Source organism: Echinococcus granulosus (assembly GCF_000524195.1).
Source record: "Echinococcus granulosus chromosome Unknown EG_S00012, whole genome shotgun sequence".
In the NCBI taxonomy this organism is placed as follows: Eukaryota; Metazoa; Platyhelminthes; class Cestoda; order Cyclophyllidea; family Taeniidae; genus Echinococcus; species Echinococcus granulosus.
Window position 1 is genome coordinate 993892 of NW_020170392.1, and position 9932 is coordinate 1003823.

The 9932-nt window shown below is 42.1% G+C and overlaps 1 protein-coding gene across 1 annotated transcript; it reads left to right on the forward strand. All coding sequences in view use genetic code 11, as the record gives it.

Moving 5' to 3' along the window:
• Positions 1-195: 195 nt before the first annotated feature.
• Positions 196-9056, forward strand: EGR_02659 (Acetylcholine receptor subunit beta-like protein; the record flags this gene model as incomplete). Its single annotated transcript, XM_024491908.1, has 8 exons — positions 196-208; positions 1480-1682; positions 2260-2414; positions 2670-2869; positions 3317-3885; positions 6984-7262; positions 8746-8824; positions 8899-9056. 8 exons carry the CDS (start codon positions 196-198, stop codon positions 9054-9056), a joined length of 1656 nt encoding a protein of 551 aa, XP_024353723.1.
• Positions 9057-9932: the final 876 nt, after the last annotated feature.

The window sequence follows — 9932 nt, forward strand, 5'->3', positions numbered from 1 at the left end:
AAGTCTACTGAAGTAGGTTAAGTAGCATTTAGCGCACCCAATGAGCTCCGTTGCAATAACGCTTGAGTTTGTAGTTAAACAGACGCAAATTGTATCCCTCTATTCATTCTCAACAGCAACGTCGGTCTTACCAAATGTTGCGGTTAAATTCGGTGCAGTTCCTGAAGTTTATCAGATGGGATTGCGCAAAATCTGATGGATTTGGGTGGTAAGTGACAAAATTCCCCTTACCTCTATCAACTCCGTATGGTAGAAGCGTGAATTTATTCAAAATTTGCCAAAAAATCATTCGATCAAACGTCAGCTAATAAGTCATATCCAAATCTCAATCGGTTCCTTCTTTTTTAGTCACGGATTTCAGGGGGAGAGAAACGGGTACGGGTCAGAAGGAATTTCTGTAGCAATAATTTAACGAATTCTGGCACTCAAATTAATTCGCCCTTTTAACACCGGTGTACTCGAAGGGTTGGAAATAAACATGAGTGTGAGACAGCCAATCAGAAAGACGGCGTGGTACACTCACCTGCCCAGATAGAGCGCAACACAGAGCAATCACAATCGCTTAAAATGCTGTCACCTGCCGTGGACCTTATTTTTTTCCTACTGTGCTCCTTTCCATCCACAGGTATGAATATTCATTTCGAATCCTTAAAAACATTCATGACTATGCTATAAGCAGAATGAGAGGTTTTTCGATGAGCAAATTTGATAATCCGCTTTGCGGTTTTACAAAGAGCTATGCTATATACGGAAAGGGGGCTTTTGGTATTAAAGTAATTTGGTCATATCTGCTGGGGGAGATTGTGAGGAGAACGTAGGCGGTAAGGCCAGCAACTTTTCAGGAGTTGGTGCCGTTTCATTGAAACTTGTAGCATAATTCCCTCATGTAAGAATAATTGCTTAGTTCCTTTGAGAAGGAAACAAATAAGCCTGAGTAAATGCAAACAATGTCCACTTTTTTCTCTAAAAATCAAATTTTACAGACGCGACAAACATTTTAAGAGGTTATTTGCATGGGTGTCAAACACTATTTTCCCGCTTTTGGTTGAAGATAAATACTTTACATTTAGGCGACTTAAACTTTGTTTGAATGAGATAAAGGCGAAGGTTCACCGCCGGCAGAAGGCTTGAAGACAGCATTGTTATAAAAATTCTAGATCATTTTAGGCTAGAGTACCTCAGTTTTAGTGTCGACCAAAACCTCACATTTTTCCAACATAGTCTTTGTGACTTAGCCAACATGGATTCCGGATGCGAAAGCACTTACTGAAGAGATAGAACCACAATCTTTACTTAATTCGGCCAAAAAATTAGAACATTGTGACCATTTCTTAAGACTGTCGGTAGTTTATTGTGTTGGAAAACCCCTCTAAGTTGCCAGATTGTCAGCACGGACTGTTAAGTAAATGAATGAACGGATTCAGATCAGCTGACTTTACTTTGGCCGGTGGGAAGATTGGTGCTTGCATCTTTCTTAAGGTGGTGTCACAACAGAACGGAAGTTGTACGACCAGTTACTGGCTCCACAACGGTATAACAAATTGATTCGACCTGAGACACCGTCGGAAGCTCCAACTGTCGTCCACCTCGGACTTCGACTCTCTCAATTCATTAATGTGGTAAAAACTGACTCCATTTTAATCGACCTGGGACAGAGGAAAGGGTATTTTGAGGGAGGAATTGTGAGTTAGATAAATGATACACTCTGAGCAGGTAAACAGGTCCCAAAACCGTGATTTGTCACTTCTGCTTGAAAAATCCCAAACATCCGGAATATTGGGATTAGGTGCTCTGTCATCATGCTTGGTGTGTCAGCGGTTGTACGCATAAACTCGGTTACTCAACCCGAATGTGTAGTTCAAAGTTAGCTATGATTTCGCATTCTAAAGAAAACTATAAGCTCCTTTATTGCCCCGGTTTTTTGCGCGAATCAGCCATTCAATTATTTATTAGACCTTCAAAAAAGACTTCACAGGAAGCGATTTAAAGAGGTTGCAAATGGAACCTGTGAGTTAATCGGTTGAAGACGAAATAATTGCTAGACTGTGGTCACTTAAGTAATTGCCTTGAGAGTTGGGGACGGTTAGTGCAATTCATTTAGAATTTAAAGAAAAATGTGACAACATCATTTCGCACGTATGCAACTTTAAAGAAGAGTTTCAATGATGGTTTAGGATCTGCTACTCCTCTAACTAACCAACTACTTAAGTCGAATTTTCGGTGTGCATATACACATTGAAAAAGAAATATTTTATCTAGGACGAACAGAAGGAGGTGATACAAACGCAGGTGTGGTTAGAGCAGGAATGGCAAGATGTCCACTTGTTGTGGGATCCCGCTTGTTTCGGCGGTGTTGAGTCGATCCACGTACCTGCGGAGGACCTCTGGAGACCTGATATTGTGCTTTACAACAAGTAAGGCTTCACTGCTCCTTTAAAGGTTTGCTCGCTTGTTGTTTTACTTATCGTCTAAGGTCAAACTTCATTCAGCAAACCAAATCTAGGAACCAACATAGTTCCCAAGCCTTTTAATCTGCTTTTCCGCACACATCATTGTAATCGTTTTACACATGTGTTGTCTTAGGACACTATGCCATTATTTAAAACACCGACTTTGGCCATAAGTGAGCACATTGTAGCGAATATGATGGCCCTGTGCCCGATTTTTAGCGTTGACGGTAAGTACGAAATAACGACGCTGACGCGGGCGGAGGTCTTCTTCAATGGGACGGTGCGATGGATGCCACCCGCACTCTATTTGAGTGCCTGTCGCATCGACATGGAGTACTTCCCCTACGACGAACAGACCTGCTCCATGCGGTTCGGCTCGTGGACATACGATGGCAGTAAAGGCAAGTTTCAACACACTGGTTTTTTCTCATAAAAACTGATACTTGATAGACGGCCACCACCGAAAGGCTGCATCAATTTCAATCCGTCAGTAGATTAAAGTGTTGATATCCTCAGATGTCAATAATGATTAGTCTCTCTACATAGTGCTTTACCCCATTTCCTTCCTCAAAAAAATTGATGCTTAAATGTCTTACCACAGAACAACTGAGCGTCCTGTCATCGTACAGTACTGTGTTTGAAGTTCCATCACTCCACGCGTTTCCCTATTGACGTGCTGTCACTTGCCTTCCATCTTGATTAATGTTGCATACGAAATTTGTGCCGACTGTCAGTAAAAACTCGATGTTTGACACCGAATTTATTATCGCTACTGTGCTAGGTCTTCGTAGACATGATTATAAAGTGGAAATCTTTGAGTTGAATTGAATAAATACCGACCTCTAAATCCTCTATCTACTACCGAGCAGTGGATCTTCGCCATCACCTGCAAAAGTACGCACCGGAGCTATCGCGACCCCTCTACATAGACTACGCGGCAGACCTGCACGACTTCGGTAGTACCATTGAGTACGACGTGATCTCAGTGTCCGCAGTGTGTTACGACCACATTTACCAACACTCCCCGCACCCCTACCCCGAGGTGGTATTCCAGTTTCGGATGCGTCGACGCACCGCTTTCCACACTTTTAATCTCCTCCTGCCCTGCGTGGCTATCGCAGTGCTCGCGGTGATGACCTTTCTGCTGCCACCGGAGTGCCGAGAGAAGATCTCCCTCTCCATTACCACCCTCCTAGCGCTTACTCTCTTCTTCCTTCTCATCTCGAAGATGGCACCACCAACGAGTTTGGCGGTACCGTTGATTGGCAAGTACCTCCTCTTCACCATCGCCCTTATCACTTCCTCTATCTTTCTCACCGTGGTCGTGCTCAACGTCCACTTCCGCTCCGCAGAGACACACCCAATGGGAAAGTGGATGAGGCGCATCTTTTTGGAGGTGATGCCGCCTCTTTTGGGCTTACAACCACCAAAACAGGTGTGTTTATCCGAAAATAAACATTTTAAGCATTCAAAAGGACTGAAAGTCTAGCAGCACAGAAGGTCTGGGGGTGATTTTACTTTACCAGCGAAGAAGTCGACTTCGCCATAATTTCTTGACCAATATCAGATGTTTTGATAATTTAGGGGTCGCAGGAGGAAATTCAGCCAAAGTACTGGGGCTTATGAAAGTTGGAGAGTGTGCATTACCTCTCATGAAATTACAAGAAATCACAAAAGTAACTTTTACTGCAATGCTAATAACATGCTTGGTATGACCAATGCTCAATGCTCTCTCGTTACAATTCGTCCTTTGAGCCAAAGCAAATCTCGGGACAGAAAAATAGGCTAAGTTTTAGAATTTGCTTTACAGGGGTTTGGAATTTGACGCAGCTCATGAAGGTCTGAGACCTCTAAGAGTTATGCAAAGAAGCTTTCGATGTTGGATAAAGTTCAACATCGAGAATTGTCCCTATGCTGATAACTTTTCTCAAAAGTTTTCCAAATTCATATTCATCTGATAAAATAGATGGATTTATGCGTCACCTCGGATTTGCATCCTGTCCTTTTTAAACATCTTTTTAACTGTGCTACTGCGAAGACGCTTACGCAGGTTGCTCTCAACCTCTTGTGAAGTGAGAGAGCATCGAACCTACAGATTATTATCAACATTCTCTACGTAAAACGTTATTTCTGACCTAGCTCCCCAAATGGGTTGTTTCCAAATGTTCCGATTGGAGTATCTCCAAAGGGATCGAGTTACTCTTAAAAGCCACCCTGTTGTGGGTTGCCGCAGATCCGCTCATTTGTATAACATGCCATCCTTCTATTAGATTTTGTCATTGTCTCTAGACTTTTCTTCGTTTGGAATGGGATCACCGACGCCACTGCCACGGTAGAGCTTGGTTTACTGACAATGACGTGGTGCGATTAAATAAATCTGTAAGGACAAATATCACTAGCCTACAGAAAGGATGGAATGGATGGCAACGTAAATGCTGCAATGTAAAATTCCGCAAAATCTTCTATCTTATTTTGCCACATCCTGATATTCATTCTGCTGGTGTTAAAAATTTAAATATAGGACATCCACCTTGGTGTAGCACCCCGAGACTTCCCTAAAAACGAAAAAAGTCATTATACCGAGGCAGATTATGTATACATATTTAACAGGCAGAAGGGATTGGGGCTACTAACATGGTAGATAAGCAAGCCCACTCGATGGCGGTCCAATGGCAGAACACCTAAGTGGCCCTTTTACAAAAATAAAGCTCGACTGTCCTCTTTTAAGTGTCGTCTGTGTCTCTCCCTTTGGTTCACTTCTCGCGTTAGCCATCACAAAATGACCGGTGCTGCAAGGAAAAATACCCATGAACCTCCCGCGCTAGTCATCAAATTTTCGTGCAACGGAGGTGATATTTTACCTCAACGTTACTGATTCCTCTTAGCAATTCAACTGGATCTAGAGTTTCGTCCTATATGAGAACTGGATTCGGGGACGGAGGAATGGGCCCGTCCTAACGCGTGTTTACAGCCAGTTGTAGAAAATACTGACCCAAAAGCAGATCCAACTAATAACAAATGAGATTTAACATAGTTCCATGGGGGTAGGGCTTTGCTTCTATTCCTCTTTGCCACGTTATTCTCACTGTAGAGGTGCCCATCCATATCTATCTGGATTCCATTCAGCTAGTAGGGAGGTGGAAGAGGTATCGTGGATTCAGATACCATAGACAGCTCCATCAGAAACTCTTCCAGACAGTCTACAGCCATAGCTAGTGCTGCTTCAGTTGTTAATAGCAATTCCTACATAACAGGAAATTGGGGTAGTTGCCGAAGGTAGACGGCATTATCAATATCTCTGTTAGGGGCCGTCACAGATTCTCCCACTCTCAGTGTGTGGACTTCTTCCGCTTCGCTTAGGTTTATCACAGCAGTAGAAGTCTGGATAGCAGCCCTTTAATGTTGGGTTTGTTTTTCGCTGCAACTGCTGTAGCGCCCCGGGTCTGCCCTAGAGACGAAAAAAGACGTAGTATATGAGCCGCCCAGGCTCTCAGGTAAAGGTACAGCGGTGGAGACCCAAGGCAGCCCCTTAACCAAAATCACGAGTTAATCGAACAACTAACGTATTAAATTGTTCAAAATAGGTAATCTACGCTTTTTTCCGTTTTCCTTGGCAAAGAAGAGTTGAGTTTTGTAATGATGCGTGAAGGAACCCGCTTTGAATCTCATGTAACTATGTGGTGATTCCAAAAACGTTGGCAAACAAGAATCGACATCCACCGACTGGGTTGCTTAAAAAAACAATCTGCAACAACCTAAAGTTGAAAATACTATTTTTACATTCCGTAGAATGGTTGACTATAAAATTGATCTTTTATTTCCACTAAAAGGTAATCGAGATAAAACTTATCTCCCAAAAACGAGGTAGGCCTAAACAGCTGCTAGGTGGTAGACCGGTGGTGAGAACTGCCAAAATTCTCACATAGAACCAAAAACTGACTTAATTTTAGTGTTAACATTAATTACACATTGCATGTCTACCTTACTTAGAAGAAGTGAGGCAAATGTTTGAGACAAATCATCCAAATGGTTCAATGGCACTCAGGTAAATTAGATTCCGCCATTAAGTGGACCTGACCATTGAAGCGTGGTAATTCAATCTCACAAGGCAACAATTGTTTCTTCGTGGCAGCGTGAACCTTTTTAATTAAATCAGGCACTCCTAAAACTCAGACTTTTTGGAAAATCGCATTACTTACCTTCTGAGGACTTAACTATTGCATTGAAGAAGGGGGCTGCTACCCACCGTCTGGCGGCGATTTCCGCGATGAAGACTTTGAAAAGCACTCCTTATATCGTAGGGGTTCGTGGTCTTCAAAGTCGTTTTTTTTGGGTAATGCGTAGGGTATCAGAGAACAATTCATGGACTACACGATAGAATGGATGTCATCTTGGGGATTTTATCTAGTTAGCTAGTGATTATTAGCATTAATAATAACCCACATTCATGAAAGTGAGATTTCAATGCTAAAACGGGCGATTCTTTAAATAGTTGCCTATGGTTTAATTTTTTCCGTCTTTACTGTTTTTCAGGCAAAAAGAGCAATGAAGCAGACGATGCTTGAGATTGTGAGCAATAAGCGGGCTATCGAGAAGAAGAGCAATCCGCGGTGCAGTGAATGTAAACTGCGAGATCACTGGGACTCCAACCGCAAGGGAACGCCTGATCCTCTGGTTTGTCAAATCAGTCGTCAGCTTATGGAGTGTTGCAGCGATGAGGCACAAATTCGTCTGCAGAGAAAACTCCATCAGGTGGCTGAGGGGTCAAGGTTCATTGAGCAACGACTGCACGTCAATAAGCGCGAGAACGACGTGAGTTGTACCGAGTCGTCTTGCGACAGAAGCCGATTTGCAGCTCTGAAGCAAATCTCAACCCTGACTAGGTAGAAATAGTCTTCTTACATTCTCAAAATGGATGTTTGAAACGTCAACAGCTGGTACTCTTTGTTGTTTTGAAGGTCACTCCTTCTCCTATTTCAATTTCCTTTCTTAAGTTTACAGCTTGCCCTTAATAACAAAGAGGGAATCAACGACAGCCAAAGACGTTGATTTAAAGTCTACGTGAGTGATGTCTACCAAAAAACCCTACCTTGACCCGAAAATGGGGCTATTTTTGACCAGGGATGAAACCTGCAACAATCGGAAAAGTGTTTCAGCTATTTAGACAAATTTCAGAGATTTTGTGATCACTTACATATCAGAAGAGACATTTACAAGGCACGTTTGAAAAGTATCCACACTGCACGTGTGATGGAAAATGTTACATTGTGGTTTAACTGGGTGTGGCATGGAACTAACCACACCTGACAAGTCAGCTGCTCCTTAGTCTTGGTATGACATATTATTCGAAGGCAAAAGTTTCAAACTCTGTACTCCAGAGAAGCGGTCTTCCCTCATGCTCATGTTCGTGGGTCAAAGATGTAGTAGAAGCACATTTTCTATCTCCCCATGCGTGTGTTCAGCATGGCGACAAAGGTTCCTCGTTTGGCCGTCTGTAAGAGAACTAAAAGGTTCGACTAGTCCGACTATTGTCACAGATCCGAAGAATGGTGGGAAGTCTTCAAAATTTATTCAGAAATACGAGAAAGGCAAAAATATGGCAAATGTGAAAACTGATTTATTTGAGATCTGATTCGTCGGATTGATACAATGTTAGGAGATTGCTTCGCAAAAGAAGGCTTTTACGTGGGAAGTTGCTGTATTTTGTCTCAAAACAACTCAGATTGAAGAGGAAGAATTAACACTTTGACAAATCTTAAGTGCAGTAATTTTGTGGACCTCTTCGATCACTGATGTGGCCCTCACTTTTGTGGGCAGGGTATGGAGCTTGTGGTGCGGACTTTGGATTTAGGATGCATTGCGATCAATTCAAGGTCCATTTGAACCTTTTCAACTCACATTTCTTGATAGTAAATAAATTGTATACGAAGTTATGACAAACAGATCCCCATTTATAAAAGCAGGAGTTATTACAAATGCTGGCAACGCCCTTTGTGAACCACGGTTACAAGTGACGCAGATGCCACTAATCAGTTTTGACAGGCCCTTCGCTTGAAAACAGTTTCATTATTTTAAAGGGATTATGCAAAAAGTAAGGCACTTAAATTTAATTCCACTCAATTATGTTTGATTCAACATTGAAAACGATGCCATTAGAATGGGAACAATACACTGTTACTGTTTGAAGCTGATTCTGAATCCTCAAGTCGAGCTCTAGGTACCTCTAAAAGACCCCCCAGCTAAAATTTTCTGCACCATTTGTGAAGAAATACAACTTCTCTTTTCTCATACTCAGATCAAGGAGGAATGGCAGTTCGTAGCGCTTGTAATGGACCGACTATCTCTATGGTTATTCAGTGTTGTGAGTATAATATGTAAGTGGTTACGGTTCTTTCGACTCTCAACTGGTTATAACTCATATTTTTTTATGTCCCGAAACTCATTGTAGGCACCTTCAGCATAACACTGCAGTCACCCGCTCTGTGGGATACAGCCAAGCCTCTCACTCCGTCCACTCTCCCAATGTTGGCCAACCTCACCTCCTTCAACGATCCAGAGATGCGCTTCCCCAATCGCACCATCCATATTATTCTCCCCAGACACTGACCAGTCACGGTCTTTGCGGCTTCGCTTCTATCGGACTTACTTCTAGCCTTCCTGTTCTTCTTTACGACCGATATTATGTAATTGACAAAATTTTGTGATTTGATAAAATATTGAGGAGTAATCCGAATGATAAATACCGTCTCTTGTTTATTTACATGGAATACAAGAAATAGGAGTAAGCAGAGATAATGGGACAGAAAACACCACTCGAAACCTGGTTATGATGGTCAGGTGAAATTATTTGCATAGGAAATTATAAGATTGGCCATGTTCCGCTAGTCCCACGTAGCTGCACCACATCGACATTTCATAGGGGTTCTTTTTACCTTCTCTACGGACTGCATGTACTAAAACATCAGAGGTAACTGAGGCACTAATTTGTTGATAAGTTGACCTCATTTAGTCTTTGTGAATAGTCTAAAGGAGTTGTAAAAGTACTCGTTGTCCATTAAGTTCCATCGAGGTAGAACGGCTAACACAGATAGGAACTGCCTAATGACCCATTACGGATAGGTCGGAAGTTTTACATCGAACTAATTCACAATTTCTCCCGATTTCGGTCTCTAGATGAGATCTGAATTGACTAGAATTGCTTCTGCCCACCTGTCCATAATGATTTGATTAAAAAGCGAGAGGCTTACAAAGCTTTGTGCAGTAGATGTCCTTCCGATGTCTCTGAGATTTTCGCTTTACTTTGCCAATACATTCAATTTTTGACGATCATCGTCTTAAAGGCATATTCTGAGGTAAAGAGAAGTAATGTTGGATGGGAAGGAACAATGGACACCATATTTCAAATAAGCTTTTACCTATGGCACCATAAATGCATATCTTAATGTAAATGGACTGCATGGGTGAGGTAACATTCATCCCTAA